This window comes from Lagopus leucura, unplaced genomic scaffold (assembly GCF_019238085.1).
Source record: "Lagopus leucura isolate 7727_CA_CO unplaced genomic scaffold, USGS_WTPT01 Super-Scaffold_100015, whole genome shotgun sequence".
In the NCBI taxonomy this organism is placed as follows: Eukaryota; Metazoa; Chordata; class Aves; order Galliformes; family Phasianidae; genus Lagopus; species Lagopus leucura.
This window is the reverse complement of record NW_024962269.1, coordinates 10059485-10082423: the sequence shown is the minus strand read 5'-3', so window position 1 is coordinate 10082423 and position 22939 is coordinate 10059485. Positions and strand designations below refer to the sequence as shown.

Genomic DNA, 22939 nt, shown 5'->3' with positions numbered 1-22939 from the left:
CACCTAAGGGGGGACAAAAAAAAACACCAAAAAAACAAAACCTGAGCATTATGGAGTGCCAAAAGTGAAACTGGTATAAGCCATAAAAGAGCAAAACCAGAACAGTCTACTATGGGAAAAAATTAAACTATTCTCATTGTTTCTCTCTGTAAGTATTTAAATTTCCCCATATTCTAAATAAATCCTGTAAAAACTGCCGTATCAGATGTGGTTCTACATGGTCCCCTCTGATAAAGCAGTTATAGAAGATCTAGGCTTGAGCATGCATGTAATCTGTCAGATACTGCAAGAGAATGTATTTGTATGGACTTGGAATAACTAATTAAATTCAGTGGAGATGTAGAAGGAAGAGATTATTTTTCTCTCTGACCTGCTCGTAGTCAATGGGAGAAAAGATTAAATGCTAGGAAGGTTTCAATCTATTTATTGTGGTTAAAGAGGCTCATACAGGATGTGTCACCAGCAGTTTACTGTCTCCATAATGTAATTTAAGTTACTGTGATCCACGTGGGTCATTTGTCTTTCATCTGCCATTTTTCCCAGCATGAGGAAGCATGATTTCCTGGCTAATAGAAGCGAGTTGTTGCGATGCATCTTATTTATGCCATAAGTTATTTGATGTGAATGATCCAGTGACCCACAGCAGGGCTGTTATGAGGAAAAAGAATACAAGAGGATGAGAATTCTTGAAGATGTGGCTCAAAGGAACAGATACTAGGAGCAGGGAAAGGTACAGAGATCTGGGCTGAAACATGTGGGATGGCTCTTCTGGTTCTTCCATAAAAGGTCTCCCCCCAAGGAACCTGACCTTGCACCCTGTACAGCGGTTACCTTCTGCCTTCCTTTTGGCTGTACCCTCTACGCTGTTTAATTTGTGAGAACCTTGGAGCATCTGGTTGATACATGAACTTTATTCCCACAGCAAAGATGGAGGAAGGAGATAGAAATTAAAGCAGATCTAAAGAAGTTCTAAGAAGATCTAAAGAGGTTACATGGAGGTGCATCCTACCCACTGTCAGATGTGAACACAGTGATTCTAGGGCTGCTCCCAAAATAATTGCTTCCTGGAGCAGATCTCACAGGGGAGATGGGAAACCAGAGCTTAAAACAGCAGGGAGACAATTGTGAGAGCTAAAGGCAAACAAATGCTACATCTGATCTGCCGGAAGGAGTCAGAATTAATCCTCTCCATTACAGTGACTGGTGTTTCCCTGAGCCCTTGGGTCCACCTTGAAAATAGGATTTTTCTGTCCTTTATTTGCCAATGAATAACAAAGGCTCTTCTTTCATTTTTGATACCTCAGAGATTAAATTAGGGGCAAGGGGCAAGTAGGGCAGTACCCAATGTTTCTGTGAGGCACCTGGGGTTATTGTGGACACAAAGCTGAGAGGATGCCGAGGGTGGATGAGGCTTTGGATGCTGATGCTGAGCTTCTGAAGGTGCTCACATACAAGAGGAAAACTGTGATAAAAGTTTCACTTTTAAACCCAAGAAGGTTCAAGTACCAGACAAATCCCTGATGTCAGTGATAGCTTCTTCATTCCTTGATGCCTTTGCTGGAGGCTGAGGTCTTTGTGAAAGATATTTTTAATCAAATACTAACTGTTAAGCATGGTGATTATTGGGTGAAATGCTATCGACTGTTATTCTGCAGGCTGATGAGATAATAGTCTCTGCCTGCCCTAAAATCAGGCTGGGCATTTTAAGAGGCTTCCATAAAAAGGCCATCCTAGCAAATAATTACAAATAATTACTCAGGGTGGTAAAAGCAAAGTGCTTGTGAATTCCTTGGTGTCCATGAGAGGTTTAAGGACTGTTGCACGTTACCTTGCTGCCAGTGGGGGCAAGCTGATGCCTGATGATACATCTAGAAGACCTCCAGGTTTCAGTGGGCACTTAGTGCTCTTTCCCTACCTTAATGATTCTGAGATCACCTATTTCAATCATCGGCCCTTGCTTGCTAACCATGTCCCTCAGTGCTACACCTCCCTGTTTCTTGAACACCTCTGGGATGGAGAACCTGCCACCTCCCTGGGCAGACTGTGCCAATGAGTTAGGGAAGCAGTGCCAGGGCTCGAGGCAGGGCTGCCTCCATCCCAGAGCATTGCTGGAGGTGAAAGATATTCCTTCAGCATTTCCCTCTTGCAGGAGGGTAATTTTTATTTTTTCCTCTATAAAACCATGACCAATAAGACTTGGGGATGGGCCAGTAACAAACAGAGAGACAGATTGCATAGAGGATTCACCTGAACTTGCAAGAAATCAGCATGCACTTTGCACAGCTTGGAAAAACCTTCACCTCTCTGGTGTGTGGTATGGAAGGAAACAGCTTCCCCAGAGCTCATGTGGTACAAACATATCTTCAGCTCCAACCTATGGCCATGCACAGCCTGCTGCTAAGCTGTGGCCATGGCCATCTTGCAGAGCAGACAGGTGGTCACCTGTCACACTGGGAGGGAGCGGTGCAGAAGCAGAGTGAAACCTGAGCACAGATGAGCATGAGCCACACTGACTCCATCTGTGCAGCCTTCCAGCACTGCAAGATGCTCCTTTTCTCCTAGGAGCTTTGTTTGAAACATAGCCCTTAATTATCTCTTCCTTTTTCTCCCTAAACCAAGTTGTACCTGTGTTTTTGTGTGCGTGTTCACTCAAGGAAGGGAGTCTGAATGTGCTGCTCCTAAGAAGTGCCTGAATCTGTTGCTTGTGGTTAATGATGCATTCAGAAAAAGCTGAACTAAAGAGTTCAGGTGAAGGCTCATTTATAACATAGCAGTCATGAATACAAAGACTTGAGTTGTTGTGGGAATGCTTCACTTGGTCACACAAGCTTAAATGTGAAGTTTCTGGTCTCAGGTGTATCAGCCTGTGACCACTTCAGTCGTCTGTGTTTTTGTACATGTCTTGAAGGTTTGTTTTGTGAATACTTGAACATACAATATTGGGCTGCTCTGTGGGCTCGTTTCTAACGGGCACTTACACCAGCAACAGGTAGTTGTTCCCATCCCACTGGAAAAGAATTCAGCAAAACAGAGGGAACCATAGAGTCATTAGTGTTGGAAAAGACTACTAAAATCACACAGTCCAACCAGTATCTCACTCCCATTGTGCCCACAAACCATGACCCTCAGTGCCACAACTCCACAGTTCTTCAGAGCCTTCAGGAATGGTGACTCCCCCTCATTCCAGTGCAATGCCATTCTTTCTGAGAAGAGATTTTTCCTGATATCTATCCTGAAATTTGTTTTAAAATTTAAGTCAGTGCTCATGGAATTGTTTTGTTATCCACTGTGCTTCAGATTTTCCATTCTCTTTGTTTGTAAGTAATTTAGGGGAAAAAATCGTCCAGCGTTAGTGTCAAGTGTTCTGCTTTGAACGTCTGGCATAACCTCCAGTCAGTACATCTGGTATGGGTGGATGCTGCTCAAGACTGTTTTTTGTTGTTGCTATATTTAAAGAATCCTGTGCCAAAACCTGTTTAGCTGAACACGATGGCTGCCCATTATCAATCACACACTGCGCGCTGGCCACAGAAGCCAACTTAAGCAATATTGGTACCCTACTGAGCTATCTGAGGGAGTGCAAACGTGGAGTGCTGGATAAAAATAGCAAACTGCAGGCTGCTTATTGCTAAGTGCTATTTAACAGAGCAGGAAGTTTGGGAATTAGCCTTAACCTCTGAGAGAAACAAACGTTTTGCCCAGACTCTGATGGGATGAAAGCAGCCAGGTCAGGGCCGAGGCAAAATGAAATTTATTAAGTCCAAATTACAGAATCATCTTTTATCTCTCAAAAAGAGATTTATCAGGAAATGATTTAGGAGTTCCTGAGATCTCCTGAAGCATGAGGAGGGCAGATGTGTGCAGCCTTGGCTTGAGGGCATGTCACCATCCCTAAACCTGGGAGGAGAGGCTGAACAGTGAGGATGAGAATCTGGGAGGAAGGTGGAGGCTATGAAGGAGTTAGACAAGAAAAATGTGCCAGCAACTGAAGGAAAGAGATGAAAGGGAAAAGGAATGTGGAAAACAAAGTGCAGACGTCAAGGAAAGGTGGGGAGGGGAAACGATGATGGTGCTAAAATTGGAATGGGGACAGAGAGATCTGCTATGCTTCTCACCCCAGGCATGAGATTCCCAATGAAGCTGCTGCCCATCCTGGCTGGGGTTAGAAGGGTGAGGACTGGGGTCTTTGGTGTCCAGATGGGAAAGTGGGGGATGTGGTTCCCGCAGCATTCTGGGCTGTTTGGGAGTTTCCTGTTTGGGGCCATCTCTGCACATTTCAACCCTCCTCTCTCCAGAGCTGCCTTCAGTTCAGGACACACTGCTGTGTGTGAAACCAGCTGCAGCATTTCACTGTTTCAAATCAGTTTTTGCAGGTAACTCCTAATATGTGCTACTGGTCACAAACAGCTTGTGAGAGCCTTGCCATCTATTATACGTAACTTCTGTGTGCTGAGGGGGAAGTGAGGGAACAACAGAAAGAGCTCAAACTGTGCTCCAGCTGCAGCCTGGGTTTGCTTCTGCCTTCTTAGTACTTGCAGTTCTGAAGGATGTGGAGAGCTTTGTGGTGAATTCTGGTTGCCTGAAGGCATTCTCTACAAGATGTGGTGTAGGGCTGAAGTCATCTAAGCATGCAATTTACAACTTAGCGCCTACTTAGAGCACAGAACTCTCAGAGAGAAGCATGGAAAAGGGGGCTCAAGGACACTGCCTCTTTCATTTCTGTGAAGTGGTGGGTGAGAATAAATTCAGTACAAACTCTTTCCATTTGCCAATATCCATGTTTACCTGTTCTTCTTTTATTAGTCATTGCATGCATATGTTTTTACATCAGAGAGAGGGAGAGAGAATCACAAAAAAATGGGAAAGACCCCTAAAGGTCATCATCCCATCACCACTGTACTGCTGAACCACATTACTCAGTGTGACATCTACCCTTTTCATATATTCGTGTGTGTGTATATATATGTACACTGAATCATGTGCAATTTTTTTCAAAGTCAGTGGAAGGACTTTTATGTATCAGTGGGTTTTGCACAAAAACCCTCTCCTGGCCCCCTGTTTTTTCCAGAAAAGCAGAATTATCTGTACCCAAGTTTGTCACAGTAAGTAAGAGGCAGATGTCCACGGCATGCAGTCCTTTGGGTGGATTCATTTAGGAAAGAAAACATGACATTTCACTTCCTGAAGATTACTGTGAGATGAAATATGAGGCTTTATCTACCTAGCAACACCTTTATTAAAAACTCTCTGCAGTATTTCCTGGGTAGCACAGCAAGTAGACCATCAGCAATGGAATAGTGTCCTGATGCTGGATGAGCTCTGGCGAGTGAGAGTGCCTCGGTGCTGCACGTGTATCACGCAACAACCGAGGTGCTGATTGCCCTGTGCAAGCCATTCCCTGTGCCAGTGACCCCATCCCAACCAGGGCCACCGTCCTTCTGTGAGACGAGGTTGGGTACCAGGGCCCCTAACCCCCCGTGCGATGCGGTTCGGTACCGCGGAAGCACCGCGAGGCAGCTGCGTCCTCAGCCCGGCGGGCGCAAAGGGGCGGATGCTGGGGGGACGAGGCACCCCGCATCGAGCCACAAGAGGGAAGATAGCCCAGCACACATGCACCCCTTTGTACCAAGACACCCATGGGTTTGGGGTGCGGGAAGGACATAATGGAGGTGAAAGCTGGACGCTGGGAAGCTGCGAAATCTACCGTGTGAGAAGGATTTTATAAAGCCTAAAAGATGTAGCATCCCTGGTAGGGCGCCGAGCTCCGGTGCCGCAGCGCTGGCTCCCGCCGGGCTGAACCCCCTCCCGCAGCTGCGGGCTCAGGAGGCGGCGCGGGGAGGCTCGGCTTGTGCAGCCCCCTCCCTCCTCCTGTTCCTCCTCCTCCTTCTCCCGTGCCAACCTGCTACCGCCTTTGTCAGCGCAGCCCGGCGCTATGGCATCCTGCTGGGGCTTTGGGCTCTTCCTCCTCCTTCTCTTCCTCCTCCTCCCGGCTGGGAAGCGGCTGCTGCAGAGGAAGGGGCAGCCCTGACGGCCGCGCTTCCCTGGCAAGAGGCAGGCGGAGCCCCAGGTGAGCATCGGGGGGGACGTGCGGGATGGGGCACGACGAGTGGTCCCCATCTGTCGGGAGAATGCAGGGATTGGAGGGTGGGAGGTGACCTCAGCACCGGTACCCCCACAGATTGGAGATGTGGGGTGCAGGATGGAAGCCCCCAGTGCTTTGCTAACACCTAGGGTGTCACCTCTTTGCTGGGCTTCCCCAGGAAGGGGAGACTCAAAAATCTTGAAACTCCATGACTTTGGCGTGGAGCATAGTTCCACACAGATTGTTTTGTCTCTAGAGATGACCAACACTGTGAGCCCCAACCTGGGCCCCCAAATCCCTGTTGGAGATTCTGCACCCCCTGGGTTGAGGAGCCCATCTGAGTGAAGTCAGATCTAGTGTTTGTGGGTTTGCCATGTAGAAATGCAGGTAGAGCATGGATGGAATGAAGCGCTCATGTTTTACTTGATCTGTATTTGTCTGACAGTGTTTGCAGTGGTGTTTGTTTCACTGTACAGAAATTTTTGGCAAAAAATTTAATTTGGGTTTGCTCTGATATAGTGCATTGGCAGGACAGCATTTGTGTGTGCTTGTTGGCCAGTAGTTGGCAAAGAATAACTAGGAGCATCTGATGCAGTAATAATTCAAGTAATTTATTGCATGGTTTTAGACTGATTGCACTTTGCCAGACCATACACAAATCTTAACCCGTGTTACATAACCAAACAATGCAAATAATAAGCCTGATGTTATTGTATGAGAAAAACCTATGGCAAACCCTGTTTGACACTGCTGTGGGGACATGCTGTCTTTACCCACAAGTTCCCCATCAGCTGATGCCCTGGAAGTCTTTGGAGGCTACTGGATTTTATTGGGGAGCTGAAGTGCAGAGTCTCTTTACAGCATGGTCTCTGCTGGGAGCTGGGTTAGCACAGTGTGCTTTCACAGGGCTTGCTCAAACAGTGCCAGAAAACAGCAACTTCTCCCATTGTTAGCCCACCCCAGGTGAACCTGGATGGGGCCAGCGGTGGTGATGCCCATGAGAATGCTAAGTGTGCATTGTTCCTGTACAGAACAGTGCCAGTGAATGAGCTCCTCCGGGATGCCTGTCTGCAGCCATTCCTCCCTTCTGGCTCCAGAGGAGTGAATTAAAATCCTCCAGAGGAGTGAATTAAAAGGGCAGCACGGCGCAGAGCCGGCACAGCTCCCTCCATCCTGGGCGTATAGTCTCTCCAACCCTGCGTGAGCTAGAGCTGCTTGAGAGGGCTTTTCCATTCCTATCGCATGGATGGGGCTCTGAAGTGCACTCCTGAGTTTTCTTCTGAAGAAGCAGAAGGCAGGGGGAGGAATAAGGCATGTGGGAAGGGACTTTGCTTCCATCGGGTGGAAGGAAAGCAGAGCTCGGGGTGCACGTCCATCAGCATTTCTTAATGTGTGGGCATTAAGATGTATCTGTGAGTGTGAGAGAAAACAAAAACGGAGCCCCATCTCCATGCATTCCATGTTTCGTGCAGTGCGCCCTGCCTGCCTTGTTTTATTGTATCTGGCGCAGGGAAGACAGGCTGCAAGATTTATGAGCTGAAGCTAATAGTAAAACAGCATATTACAGCCTCTGTATTAATGTTCTCTCACACTGAAGTAGCTCTCTCTTCCTGGGGGAACTGATGTGAGGATTTCATCTATTTGTAGTTGAGGTGATAGTGCTATAGGGTGGCCCGGTAGTCAACAACAGCGATAGAACAAAAGCAAACCAAAGGGAGAGGGAAATGATGACTCTGGTAACCACATCCATGTGTGAGCGCTGGGAAATGGGGAGAGCAAATGTCAGAGGCACTGAGAGCAGGGAAGGAAATGAGGGAGGGCATCACAGAGGAGGATAACACAAACTGACTGCTAGCAGCTCCTATCTGGGCTTCTGCAAGACACCTTTCCACTGCCAGAGGTGGGACTTGGAGTTCCATGTTGGGATTGGTGTACTCCAAAGCAGTGGGGCAGAGTTTGGGCTGAAGCTGTCATGCCCCAGTGCTGGGTTGAGCCACCAGAAAAGAGAACAGCACATTCTCCTTGCGATGGAGGCTGCCATACTCTTGGTCTGTGCCCCCAGAGCCTGCGAGATCTTCGTGGTAAGATGAGAGCTCCGCTCGCTGCTCTTGGTGCAGGGCAAGAAGGCATTGATTTGCGGTGAGCCTGGAGCTCATCTGTGCACAGTCAGAGCCAGAGCCCATCGACTACCCGTGCAATATGATGCTGCACAGTCCACGCTGCGATATAATTGTGCTATTAGGGCTGCAGATGTTGGGGCTGAGGAAGCTAAGTCCAAGTAACTCTCCTGGAGTTAATAGAAGAAAATCATTAAGGATGGAGTGTTCAGTGGCTCGTTTGATCAGAGGCTGTCTTGCTGAGGATAAATAAGTTGGATCCTGTCCCTGTGCCCGGTTAGCTTTGTGTCTCTGGAGGATAAAGTTGGTCTGGGGGGGCTGAATGTGAAGATAGGGCAGGAGGACTTGGGTGGAATTGAGGCCATGTGAGCACCCCTCTGTGCTGGTATGCTTGCTGTGGGTGCTTTCATTCTCTTTGCTGCCTTTGACTGGTTCATGACTCTATGCCCTCTCTGAAAGTTCTTCCTGTTCTTATTTTGGAGCTTTGCATTTATGTGCCATGTCCAGGTCTATTCTGGTCCTGCTTTGAGATGTGATGAATGAACATGGCCCCAGTGCTGGGGATGTGGCAGCTCCTACGATGACTTGCCAGGAGGCTGCTGCCTCTGTCACAGGCATAACAAGAGACAGGAGACCATAGCGTGCCACTAAAAGCCTGGGCACCAGGTTTGCCTGGAAACAAAATTTGGAGGCTGTCATATATAGTCCTTCTGGGGTATTGCATCTTATTTTATTCTCACAGCATGAATCTGTTGTGTATTCTACTGGCAGAGTTTCTGATGCTCTGACACAGGAGTGCTCCCACTTCCATGGCCAGTCTGAAGCTCAATGAACCTTTTACACCTGAGCATGTCCCCACTGGAGAGGTGCTTGTGAACAGCCAAAGAGTGAAGGGGTAATAATTCCACCTCCCAGCTAGCGTGCTTCTCCTCAAGGCCTGTGTCTAATTTTGCAACCTGCCTTTTCCATTCCCAACTCCCAGAGCTCAGTCTCAGTTGTGCAAATTGGCCAAATCCCACCTCCACAGGATCAGTTCTCTCAACAACCCCTGTTTCCAAGCCTCTGTCACTTCTTTGTTCCCGTGCTGCCTTATTAGCTGACTTACCAGCACCTTGCTGGTGCTGGTCCAGCTAAGCAGTGTGAGACCTGGAATTATGTAGAGGCTTCCTCTGAACCCTACTGAAGGTGTCAACACTCAGCACTTTGAAAAGCAGGCAGCGCCTAAGTTGTAGGACAAGAAGTAATGGCTTTAAGTTGCCATTAAGTTGCCAGGGGAGGTTCAGGTTGAGTGTTAGGAGAAGTTTCTTCTCAGAAAGGGTGGTGAGGCATTGGCACAGGCTACACAGGGAGGTGGTGGAGTCACTGCCTATGGAGGTGTTCAAGAACTGTGGGGATGTGGCACTGAGAGATGTGGTCAGTGGGCATGGTGGGGGTGGATTGATGGTTGGGCTGGGTGATCTTAGAATCATTAAGGTTGGAAAATACCACTATGATTCTGTATACTGGATTCATGAAGTTTAGTTACCTGGCAGGAAGTTGAAACCTCTGATGGGAAGAGTGCTGTAAGAATGGCTTTGTGCAAAATAGAAAATTTTGAGAAACTCTACTTGGCTTCTTTTCATTGGCATGAGAAAAGATGGTGTGCTGGGAAATACAGGGGAAAAATGGGTTAATGACTTTAAGAAGTATTTTATTGCAAAATGACTACTTGTGTATTTCAGCAGGAGGGTGAATGGGGGAAAAGCAGGGCTCTGGCAGATTGGTGCAGGCAGAGCAAAGTGTACATCAGGCTGTGAAAATGCATGTCCAGGTGTGGATTTGGTGAGAAGCTGTGAAGCTCCAGAAGGGAGGAGATGTTTGCTTTTGCTTGTATTCAGCTCTGAGGTGGCAAAACGTCAGACTGCCACAATTTCCACAAATGGCAGATTTATAGCATGCTGAAAATTGAGTTGCTGCGCTGGTCCCCTGGTTGCTGGCCCCACATGTCAAGTTAATTCTGGGAGCACTTGGTGGCTTCGGTGGCGGATTAGAGCAGCTTGGACTTGGCTAGGATGCTTCATTTCCTAATGGTGACAAGTCAGAGAGATGCAAAGGCAGGGTGATAAAGAGGCTGTGCACAAGCACATTCAGTTGATAAAGAGGAAAAGGGTACAACCATCCTCCTGCAGCTTTCAGCATTACTTTTTGCAGCTGAGCGCTGAGCAATATAACATTTTTGCTCTCCTGTCAGTTAGCAGAAGAGCTGTGCTGCTGTGCATAATACGGGAGCTTTAAAAGCAAACATGCTTGCAGCGGAGGTGCCTGAAAATCCCTGTAGCCATTGGTTTCCGAGTGTGGTGTTTACTATCACAGGGACACATTGATGCTGTTGCTACTCAGCTCCTGATTGTAGGCAGCAGGAAGATGCTTCTGAAATAAAAAGGCAAATCTGCATGGAGATTTCCTCACAGGCAACTGCTTTTTTTTTTCTTTTTTCTTTTTTTTTTCCCCCTATGGAAGGTGCTGCTGTGGTGTTGGCTGTGAAAGCTGTTGTACGCTGGCTTCTGACACTGGTAGCGATCAGCAGTGTAACATCAGGTCAAGATGAAAGGCCACAGCACAGAGAGTTCAGCGTTTCTGCTCAGTGCTCAGGAATTCTGATATTTTTGGATGGGGGGTGACTTTTTAAAGGAGTAGTAAGGAACCTTGCAAGCCTAACCTGTGCTTTGTCATTCAGACAGATATTCAGCACTTGGTGTGGATAGAGATGCCCTTTTTCAGGGACATCTAAGGGTGGGAATGAATGGGGGGAAATACCACAGCTTTTGGGGAAGGAGAAATATTTGTGTCATTCCTATGAGTAAGAATAACAAGTGACCAGGCATAGGAATTGGCAGATTACAGCATACTGTGACCTGTGTAGACCAGTGAATTGCTAGCATCCTTTCCAGATCCATAACAGCCAAAGGTTGGTTCCCACTCTGAAAGCACGGTTTCACAACCTTCCCAACGCACTGCTCACAATAGCTGTGCTTGCTTCAGTTATTCCTGTTACTCACAGAAACGTGCAGCCTTTTCTCTCCACCTCTGCCTTGTCTCTTCAGGCTGGTGAATGGAGCTGCATTGCCCAGCTTTCTCTGGGATCATATCACTGAAGAGGATATGCTCTGTCCTTGATATTTCTCAGCCTTCAGATGCTCCCTGATTGGCAGGCAGCCCTCTAGCATCTGCTGGATTGGTTTCAAGATTGTGAGATTTTTTTTTTCTTAACTCTTTCTATTCTTCTCTCAATAGCAAGCAGGTTGTCACAGTACATCTGCCATGAGTTCAGCCCCTGCAAAGCTCCTACTGTTTATTCACTTGCTCATTTTGGCAGATACTGACACAATTGAGCCTCCTTGGATGAAATCCTGCTTCCATTTAAGCATTATTGACTTCATTGATGCTAGGATTACAGCCTTGGAGGTTGGAAACTTGAGGCTGGGTTATAAAACCGATCCCTTGATTGCATGACTAGAGTCAGGTCCCATCTGTGGCTGAATTACAAGGTCCTGGGCATTATCTATGGGTGACTTACAATCTTTTCTGTTTGCTGTTGTGTGTTGCTGTAGAAGTGGAACACAGTTTCCAGTTAAATGACAAAATACGCTTAAACTATGGAGTCCAACCAGGAAACCTCACTCTTTCTGGTGAAGATCTTGGAGGAGCTGGACACAAAGCAGAATACTGTTTCTTACCAGGATCTCTGCAAGTCACTCTGTGCAAGGTTTGATCTGTCCCAGCTGGCCAAACTCCGTAGCGTGCTGTTTTACACTGCTTGCCTGGATCCTAATTTCCCAGCAACTTTATTCAAAGACAAAATGCGATGCACTGTAAACAATCAGCAATCAAAGAAAATCATGGTGGCAGCAGATATAGTAACGATATTCAACCTCATACAAATGAACGGGGGAGTGGCCAAGGAGAAACTTCCAGTTGCAAGGCAGAAAGTGAAGAAGAAGGAGTCCTTTGAGTCATGTAGGTCTGACACGGAGATCTGCAACATGGCAGAGTGCGTGCCCAACTGTGAGCTAAGTGAGCAGGACTTCAGCCAGGGCTTTGCAGTCAGAAGGTCTTCAAAATGCAGGAAGATGGACTGCAAAGACTGCCAGCAGTTTGTTCCCTCATCAGAGCCCAACTTCTTGCTTGGAGTTAACAAGGAGATGAAGGGCCGGGCTGCATCTCTGGACAGGCTGCAGGCTCTGGCATCCTATTCCATTGCCACGTCTCCACCGTGCGAGATGCAGAGCACGTACTTCCCCATGAACATTGAAAATGAATCTATTTCAGACCAAGACTCTTTGCCTATAAGCACAGGCCTGAAAGAAACTTTCATTTCAAACGACGAGCCATTTGTGATGCAGTCGTGTGTCCAGAAAAGAAATATATTCAAAGAAGATTTTCATAATCTGATTACAATATCTCCCAACTTAATACCATCCAACAAAAAGCCAGAAGATGGACACAGAGAGCCTCAGAACAGAAAAGAAAGCTCTAAGCAGACTTTTTTCAACCACAGCTTTGAAATGCCATACAGCAGCCAGTACTTGAATCCAGTTTATTCTCCTATACCAGATAAAAGACGAGTGAAGCACGAGAGCTTAGATGATCTTCAAGCTTCAACATATTTCGGCCCAACGACTATTCTTGGGCCCCAGGACACCAAAAAGTGGACTGGAAAGCCAACCAGACAAACTGCCTGGCCAGCTAAAAGCTGGAGTTTAAATACTGAGGAGGTACCTGACTTTGAACGATCATTTTTTAATAGAAAGCAGTCAGAAGAGAAGCCACGGTACCAGAGCTCAAACAACCCATCTCCAAACTTCCCTTCAGCTGACAGACATCAGTCCTACCTAAATCCGAAGGATCAGCAACCCATTATGCAGACAAACTACGCTGTGAAACAAAATGGACACAAACCCAAGGAAATTCCTTCCATTCTAGATGTGGAAAAGCACGAGCCAGTCAAAAAGTTTAAGGACAAAAGCATTAATTGCACTTCTGTTCAAATCTTAAGTATTGACAGAACCATGAGTGTTGGGACACAAACGGAGCAGCAAGTCCTGGACCATAAGAAATGTAAGGATTTGTGTGCACCTGGCCAAGCCAAGTATGCAGAGCGGCACTCTCTTAAGCACTCAGATGATGACTCTGAAATAGTGAGTGATGATATCAGTGACATTTTCCGGTTTTTGGATGACATGAGTATCAGTGGGTCCACAGGAGTGATGCAGTCTTCGTGCTACAATAGCACTGGTTCCTTGTCTCAGATGCATAAATCAGACTGTGACAGCTCACCTGAGCACAATCTGACTAAAATCTCCAACGGGAGTGCCTGCAACAAATTAGATAAAGTGGTCCGGACCGATATCAGTAACGTGGATGATGAACTGAAGACGAGTGTCTGCAAATTAGTTTTGAGGATAGGTGAAATAGAGAAGAAACTTGAATCGCTCTCAGGCGTCCGAGAAGAAATCTCCCAGGTCCTGGGAAAATTAAGCAAGCTGGATCAAAAAATTCAGCAGCCAGAGAAGGTCAGCGTGCAAATAGATCTCAACTCATTGACAAGCGATGCCGCGTCAGATGAAAGTAATTCCCCCCAGATATTTCAGTGCCACAACACTCCTCATGGGAGCAAATTAGAGAACAATCCTGAATGGTGCTGTTCAGACGCCAGCGGAAGTAACAGTGAGAGTCTTCGAGTAAAAGCCTTAAAAAAAAGCTTATTTACTAGGAGGTCATCAAGATCATTAACAGAGGAAAATAGTGCAACTGAATCCAAAATAGCAAGCATTTCAAACTCTCCTCGAGACTGGAGAGCCATTACTTACACCAACAAAGTTGGCATCACAGACGAGGAAATGAAAGATAGAGATGGAGGAGAAAACAAGGACTGGCACAGGAAATCTAAAGAGGTAATTTCAACCTTAGCTCCCATAATAAACACCTAAAAATAATCTAGTTATGAATGTTTTCCACAGTCACCATGAGCCTCAGGATATGGCAATTCTTTGCCCTGCCATGTTATTCCTATCCTTATTGTTATCGTAATTGAGTGATTTTGTACCTACATATTTTGTGCTGAGCAGCTGCAATATGGTCAAGTTGTTCCTAAAAGCACTTCGCTCTTTTGAAAAGAGAGAGGAGTAATTTGGGTGAAGTCTTTGAAAGAAGATGATGTTCATCATCGTCATGTAAGGAGGCCAGGTAATTAACTTGGTGAAAAGAGCATGAGGAAAATTGTTACAGTCTGAAATTCTCCAGAGGTTGGTTTAAAAAGATGGTTTGAAATTGCATGGCGATGGCTATTATCAGAGAAGCATATTTAAAACGCAAAAAAATATATTCATGGTTTTGAATCCCTCAGGAAAAGAATCTTTGCATGTGCACCATGAGATGCAAACTGTAGTTACGTATCTGACCGTCACAGCCATTTACAAGTGTCTTAAACCCTCCTGTCTTGTTTTTGTCAGTCAGAGGATCTCTGACCATCTGTCCCAACCACTGCCCACTGCTGCCTTCACAGATAACATGCCTATTGTGGCTGTCCTTGCACAGAGATAGGGTTGCTGCTCAGCTACAGCTGCATACTACGTGGGCAGTTGTTTCAGTTTCAAGGAAGTGGAGGCTGGTAGAGGGCACTGGAGATCCTGCAGTTCCACTGTCTACCATGAACACAAGATGGCCTTGCTGTGACTCCTTAAGATGGGGATAGAGGGCAAAGAATGATTGAGGAAAGAGAGGGTGACGTTTGATGGGGACAAGTCCAAAGGGATGAACAAGAAGCCATGAACCATGGGTTATTAGCAGATTGCAGAAGGGGAAGAGGGTTACCCTTAGTAAGCCCAACTCTCAGCATTTCTGTACATTCATCTGCCCAGGATGAAATGCTGACTTTGAAAGTCCCTTCCTTGCTTCTGTGGTAGAGTATGGATCACGCTGGATTGGTTCAACGGGTGGTATGGTGTCAAGGGGAGAGTATTCCAGGACATCTTCCTGACAAGATTTGATCTAGAAACACAAATCTGGAAGCTTGTGTGGGGCTCATAGCTTTACCAGGTCAGCTAGGATTTTCTGCATGTCAGGGCTATTTTCAGAATAGTTTTATAGCCTACAAACAGTACGAAACCTAAATTTCCTCTTTGCATCTTCTTTTTGTTCATGCTGTGGAGAGCCAAGTCTATAAAATACCTCTTTGATCTGGTTGTGAGAAGAGGGTGGGCAAAAAAGATTAAGGACAACCAAAGCCTTTGTTCTAACTGGTACTTCTCTTATTGTGACCTATAAGCAATATCTTTTGGTGAGTCTGAAAGGAATATCTCTATCCTCTGTGTTTAACTCCCTCATAGTCCTGTTTCTTTTCTCAAATTCTTTTGAACCCTATTGCAGGCAGACAGGCAATACGAAATCCCACAGCCACATAGACTCCCCAAACAGCCAAAAGATGCTTTCTTGATTGAACAAGTCTTTAGTCCTCATCCTTACCCTGCATCACTCAAGTCACACATGAAAAGCAACCCGCTCTACACAGATATGAGGTTGACAGAACTGGCTGAAGTGAAACGTGCCCAGCCGTCGTGGACCATAGAAGAATACACAAGGAATTCAGGGGATAAAGGCAAGATTGCAGCATTGGATCTACAAGTGAGTCCCTTTTTTTTGTTAATGTGAATGGCTTGTTTGTGACTGGATATTACTAGAGTATGCATTTAAGAAGGGATTTGGATAGCTCAGAAAGGAGCTATTTAGTGTTGAGCCACTAGTCTGGCTGATCCCTATCCATCCTGGCTAAGAACAAAGAAAAAAATGTGGATGTTTGATTGCTGAATGATGATCCTTGCCAGGTTGGTGCTCCCTCTTATTCTGTAATGGAGAAATGTCTGGTAGGCCAGCACATTATCTGTAGCTCTAACAAAGAAGATGGGGATAACGGGGTGCAGAGATGAACTGCTCATAGCAAGGCAGTGAGCGGAATCTAGCATTGTTGCTTTTTCTTTTATCCTCATTCTGTCTGAATTGTTCACAGAGAATTTTTGTTAATGCTTTTTCCACTTTGGAAACATGAAGCAAGATATTTGTAGGAGACATTCAATACTGTAACTCCTTCTGAAACACATCGCTGTTATGGTATTGAAGAGGCTGTTGGAACAACAAGCTCACATGAAGAGCAGATCAGTTAATGTGTCTTGCTCACATTTTAGTTCAGTTTGCAAGTGTATGTGCCTTTGTGCTAATTCTTCCAATAGTCACTGCTTGCCTGATTTTGGTTCACACTGCAGAGTGCCAACTGAGTTTGTTCATTTTAAACTATATTGTGTATTGTGTTCCCTGAGCAAATGATGCACTCCCGACCACTAATGGGCCAAACCAGAGGTAGTCCCAAGCCACTTCCCTCCTTCAAAGTCAGAAGGGGAGATCCAGGGTCTTTACTGCTTTTCTGCTGATCTGCTCCTACCAGGTTGTACAACTTGTTAATGCAGGCATAGCTATATAGCTTAAAAAGAATAACAGAAAACAGCAGAGTGGGTTAGTGAAAGACAAACCCAATTTGGGGTTTAATTTTTCCCAAATCACTGTATATTTGAAGCTGCTATAAGAAGGGTCAGGCTGGATGGGGCTCTGAGCACCTGATCAGCTTAGGTGTCCCTGTTTATTGCAGGGGATTTGGACGAGATGACCTTTAAAGGTCCCCTCCAATTCACACTATTCTATGATTCTATATAGCAGCAGGTAGAGCCAGCAGGGGACTGGTGCTGACCTCAGGCATTCTGGGCTGCTTGCAGACGTATGCATGCCCCAGAGCCGAGCAAGCTGCCTTGGTTAGCTGCTGGGCTGGCAGTGTTAGAAGCACACTGACCTACAGCCCAGGGCTGATCAGCAGTGCATGCAGTCACCCCCACAGTGCTATAGTGCAACTTGCATAAATGATCGCGAAGGAATTTGGGCACAGCATATTTACTTCCAGGCTCAGCTCTCGTGAACACCCTTATCCTCACCAAGCTTTGCTCCTTGCAGTGGCTGAAATGCACTCAGAGAGAAACTGAACAGCACAGGGACCTCAGCTGTGTGCTGCTCTCTGGGATTTAAAAGCATCAAGGGGTTTACCAAATTCCTTCCCTTGTCATTGCAGCCCATGTGCTATAGTAGGAAGAGGTTGCAAGCAGTTCCTCTGCAGCAAAGCAGCCCTTATCTGCTGAGCAGAGGCAACTGGGGAGGTGATATTTGGAAGCATAACTCCCCTGGGAGAAGTGTTCTCCATCTGGTCCTTGTAGGACTGCTTTCTTCCATGTAAGCAGCTCTGCACTACTGTGAGCAAACCAGAGAAAGCAGCTTAGTGCCATCATTTATCTTTAGGATAAAGGTGATAAAACTTTACAAGTTTGATTCTCTCCCCCCAAAAGGACTGTAGGAATTGCATCTACTCCACAAACCTCACGTCTAGACTTCATAATAGGGCTTACTGACAGACTTGAAGAACAGACGCAGACTGATGAGTGGGTTTTCCTCAGTGATTAATTTTATTAGAACTGAAAGTAAATACATTATGCTTTAATGAACATTCCTACATCTGGCAATGAAATGGGAAAGGAAGCTGACTAACAGTAATGGGCCTTTTTAATAATGCATCTTCCTTCTGAAGTAGTTAAAAGGTCAATATCAATGCAGAGGGGTCTGAAAGTATAATTCCCTTGAAGCATAGCACGGCTGTCCTTGGTTTTGTTTATGCAGTTGTTTGCTCATTTAAAATTTCTCCTGATCTTCCTTTAAAGCAGAAATTGCAAAATTGCATTTGAGTCAAAGGCATGGGGTCCAGGTGAGATCCCAGTGCTTTGTCCTGTGTACAACGAGGCACTGTCAGAATGAATGGTGCAGCATGAAGGCTCAGCTGATGGTCTCTGCTTCAGCTGTCATAGAGATCTCCCTTAAACGATCATGAAACTGCTGCTTAATTGTTTATTTCTGAGGTGGCTATACAGTACTGCCATGGAATGCTTCTTTGCATAAAGCAAATAGTGCTTCCAGGCAAAGGAAGGTTTCAGCCAGCGGCTCATGGCCACAAATCTCAATGAGCCAATTAAAGGCTTACCCAAATCCTTCTCAAGTCTGCTGGAGTTCCTTTGTGCTGGCTCCAGTGAGCTTTGCATTGGGCCCATTATGGCGCAGAAACGTCTGAGTTAGGGTATTCTCACTGGGAGATTTCTATGGGGAACCTTCCTTATTTTTTAAAGAAATGGCCTTTTGGATACTCAGACACAGGAGACAGCTTTAAGGAAGTTATCATTCTTTAATTTTTTTTTTTTTCCTCTCCTTTTTCACACTTTTGCTTTCTTTCCTTCTACTAAATACAATACAATGCCTGCTGTTTGGGTTTTCCATTTTTCCCTGTTTTCCCTTGGAGAAAGGATGGAAGGAAAAAAAAAACAACCACAAGCAAGGTGGAAATGTAATGCTCAAAGAGCTCAAAAATTGTAATGAATTAAAAAAAAACAGGAAGAAAAAACCATAAGAAATAAAACACTCAAAAACCCCCAATGTCTTGAGTGGGCCTGTGTGGAGCCAGAAGTTGGACTCAGTGATTCTTACGGGTCCCGTACAACTTGGGGTATCCTATGGTTCCATGGTTCAAAGTTAGGGTTAGCTTCATAAAATGTCAGTTGTAAGGAATGTGTGTGAGGAGCCCTTCCTACCAGCTGGGCTTTAATAATTTAGAAAGCAGTGACAGCCCGGTTGCTGACATCTCTGCTGCCAAGGAGATTAAAGAGATCTTATTTAAATGCCACCCAAGATGATGATGTTTCCAGCATATCAGAAGTATGTTGGGAATTTTGCAGCAGAACAATACCATTGAGGGAGTTTATTTCTTGCAGTATTTTGTTGCCTCTTCCTTCAGTCTTACGGAAGTGGGATTGGGAGAAATGCAGTTGGAGGGATGCACGGAGCAGCCATAGCTCACTTCATCCTAACAGCAGCTGGGAGGCATTCTGGCTTTGCTTGCTTTATTGGTGACAGATCCCAGGCACTTAACAACTGTTTCCTTTTAATTTTTAGACTCAAGAATCTTTAAACCCGAACAACTTGGAATACTGGATGGAAGACATTTATACTCCTGGCTACGATTCCTTGTTAAAGCGCAAAGAAGCCGAGTTCAGAAGAGCAAAGGTGTGCAAGATAGCTGCCCTGATAGCAGCGGCCGCTTGTACGGTGATCCTGGTCATTGTAGTTCCCATTTGTACAATGAAATCCTGAACCCACGGACAGAGCCGTGACTGCATCTGGGCGCATCTCAGAGAGCTCACTCCCTGTTTCAAACAGCCGGTGGCAAAACTGTAGAGGAATCTGCTAAGGAGGAACGTTCTGAGGATGTCCTGATGGAGAGTGCTGCAAACGCAGACAAAACGTGAAATGATGAGAGAACGTTTTTTGAGAAGTGTTATTTCAAATAATGGTCCGTGTGCGTGGCAGAGCTGATGGGAACTCGGTTCAATTTTTATGCATTTTTAGAAGTGCAATATTTTTTTTCCTAAAGAGACAATATAATGTTTTCCAGAGACTGATGAGAATCCAGAAAAAGGGTGAGGTTTGTCTGAGCTATGTTGCATTCGGTGGAGGTGTGAGTACCTGCAGGAAGCACTGTATAGAAGGGAATGTTCTGTATGCATTACATCGGGGAGCTGCAAATGTCTTAAAGCTCTACAATGTAGAAAACTCTGAATGTATTGTATTTATTTTATAGTATTTATGCATATCATGATCATTTGATTGAAAGCAGACTGTGTAGCCATGAACAGAGTTCATTTCTATGTCCAGATTAAAAAGGGCTCTTTATATTTGGTCTTGCCCTAAGACCCACTGTCATCACTGAGTACTTGGATAAGTGCAATGTGCTGCAGACCAAAAAGATTATGTTCTAAAGCAATCAAAAGAGGTTTCAGTTGCTTCTGTTGAATAACATTTGCATAGAGCTGGCAAACATGCCTTGCCGAAAGGGTATTCTTTACCTCTGCAGACAGTGGAATTGTCTCAATTTCACTCCTGCCAGCAAGCAAAGCTGGCAAATCCAAGCAACACTCTGCTAAAGTTCTTGCAAATGTAATCTGAACAGTTATAATTTTGTCACAAAGTCTTTGTGCCTTTTTTTAGACTGTGGATTAAACAGAACGGTTTAATTTTGCTATTTTAAGCCCATAACATAAATCATGGCATAATGGGTACTAATGGAGCTTCTTTTCCCGCAAGCCTTCTATACAGTTCAGATTGCTCTTCAAATTGCAGGGCTGGTGGTTACTGAGCACTTATATTAAGGGCACAGTTTTTCAGCGCTGGTGGAAACTTGCTGTTAATGCAATGCATTCAGCGCAGGGAGCCCTTCTGCTTCCCTAGTGCTAATGTGCTTAAGAATGATGGTTGACTCTACTGGGCAGCAAGAAGTCTGTAACCCCATGAGAAACATCCATTTAATGCTCTATCCCAAATGCACATAGCAGGTTAAAAGGAATTCTCAAGCTATGACAGAAACTCCCTGTCAATGCAGTGTGTAAGTAAATACCCGGACAGTATTTCTCTTCTGTCACAGATAGATGGGAAAAAATATCTAAAAAAAGTATTTTCAAGAATTAACGTGATCTTGCTGGTCTTCTGAGAGAAATGAGATCCTCTCAGTAAATGCTTTTTACGGAAGGTAATTTGGCTCCTTCACAGCCATGTAGCAGCTGTGAGAGCGTCCCCTGCCCGTCCCTCTCTGGGTGGATGGGATGCACAGCCTACACCAAAACCTGCACCTCCTGGTGCAATCCTGACCCAAATCCTGTGGTTTTTTTTTTTTCCCATTTCTATACTAAGATTTCTCTTTCCTTCCAGGTGCTGCAGGATGGAGTCACAGTAGACAGGGAATAATTCACACCATCTATTTTGGGCTCCCCTAAGGCCTTCTATCACCATGTGATTCAGAGCACCTATGTTTAGGAGCTCAGCTTCCATACGTAGTAAATATAGACAGGTAGAGTAACCCCCAGGGATGTTTCAGAACTGCCAGCAAGATGTCTAATTTTAGACATGTGAATACTCTCCGCAGAGCCATTGCTCTGCATTTTACCTTATGCACAATTTATGTTGATTGTAGATGTAGAAATCTCACTGGTTCCAGGTAGCAACAGGAAGTCCTAATGTTATTCGTTGGCATCAAGGAATTTTTGCATTAGGGACATCAAATATCCTGAGGATCTGGGAGGAGATTGAGTCATGAACCTAAGAGCTCAGCATCCCAAGTACCCCTAATTTACTGAAACGCTTTTGCCCATCCTCCCATTGAACAGAGGCAACCCATCCCATTGTAGCAGCATGGCAGCACATGGTTTGGCACAAATCCCTAATTTGAGCTCCATTTGGCTCTCGCAGTGTCTGGGAAGCATCTCAGCAGTGCTAGGAGCCCATGGGCAGTGGGGAAGGCAGAGCCCGGCTCCACCTCCATGCTCCACAGATACCTCCAGGAGCCACCACTTTGCCTTCCCTTGTAGAAAATGGGCATCCCTAGGCTTCCCCTATGGAAAATGGGCATTCCAAGTCTTCCCATTGAGTTCCTCATCTTTGCTTAAAATAGATAAGGGTGGTGCAGTGGTGGCTGCTGCTGCTGCCAGAGGAGAGCGGCCCAGGAAGGAGGGACCCTTCAGCCCTGTGCAGAATGTATAAAACAAGGGGAGGTCCTACAATAGAAACCTGTGAGAATATTGTGGTTGACCTTGTGAACCAGTTATCAACTCATATATGCTGTATACTACATGATAGACTTTTGTATTTAAAAAGAAAAATAAACTAAAGCTATAGGTACATTGTAATCCTTGGTGTGATTGAAAAAAAAAAAGTGTCTTAGATTGTATTATTTAATTAAAATTATGATGAACATATTGAACTGTTTTTTGTATTTATGCCTTATAAACTTGATATATTACACATGATAAAATGCAACTGCAAGAATTACAAAATTAAATAAATAGTATTCTGGGGGCGAATCCTGTTTACTTTTCCTACAACAGGAGAGCTGCAGAAATCAGCTCCAGAAGTCATATGTGTAGAAGAGCAAGAACAGAATCTGTCCCCAAATGACTTTTTAGGATTTCTTTTTTTTTTTAATGGGGCTTTGGTTAATGTACAATGTAATGATTTTATTTTATAAAGTAACTGTACAATGTTGCCTTTCGGTTCATTTAAATATAATACCAAATAAACTTGAAAATTACAGTGTCCCAAGTTTTAATGAAGCAGTTACAGTAATTTATTATCCCATTGCTTTTCCTCTTTTTCTTTTCCAGGGACATCAAGATAGCCATGGGATGTGAGCATCGCAGTGTTAGATAACTAAGCACTCCATCTAGTTCTTGGCGGAATTGCTAATGGATTTCTCACTTGTGAAATAATAAGATGGCAGAAGATAATGAAAAATGAGTTTGTTGGGTTTCTTTAAAAATCTCCTTTGCATTACAATGTCTGAGCTTTTGGGAGATTAGCTCTTGACACTAATCATAATATTTCATTTTGTAGGTTATTTCATGACTGAATTATGCCGTATCAACTGTTCTAACAAGGTCATGACTAATATTTTGGAGTCTGTTTCCTTTACACGTTTGTACAACCGCTGTTCCTTTTATGTCAGTGCAACAGATAACTATGTATAGTCACTTACCTATCAGCAGGAGATTCATTTGCTTAGGATCTCCACTGGAATTTA

The 22939-nt window shown here is 45.0% G+C and overlaps 1 protein-coding gene across 1 annotated transcript; it reads left to right on the top strand.

Moving 5' to 3' along the window:
- The first annotated feature begins 5996 nt into the window (after positions 1 to 5996).
- On the top strand, positions 5997 to 22400 carry MINAR1 (membrane integral NOTCH2 associated receptor 1). Its single transcript, XM_042876020.1, has 4 exons — positions 5997 to 6067; positions 11790 to 14132; positions 15607 to 15861; positions 19267 to 22400. The coding sequence occupies exons 2-4, from the start codon at positions 11835 to 11837 to the stop codon at positions 19462 to 19464; spliced, it is 2751 nt and encodes a 916-aa protein (XP_042731954.1). The 5' UTR covers positions 5997 to 6067; positions 11790 to 11834; the 3' UTR covers positions 19465 to 22400.
- Positions 22401 to 22939: the final 539 nt, after the last annotated feature.

Bases quoted from the DNA above. Each gene is read 5' to 3' on its own strand.
- MINAR1 (XM_042876020.1), top strand. From the start codon at position 11,835: ATGGAGTCCAACCAGGAAACCTCACTCTTTCTGGTGAAGATCTTGGAG. The intron at 14,133-15,606 runs GTAATTTCAACC...ACCCTATTGCAG, and splicing joins GGCACAGGAAATCTAAAGAG to GCAGACAGGCAATACGAAAT. The intron at 15,862-19,266 runs GTGAGTCCCTTT...TTTAATTTTTAG, and splicing joins TTGCAGCATTGGATCTACAA to ACTCAAGAATCTTTAAACCC.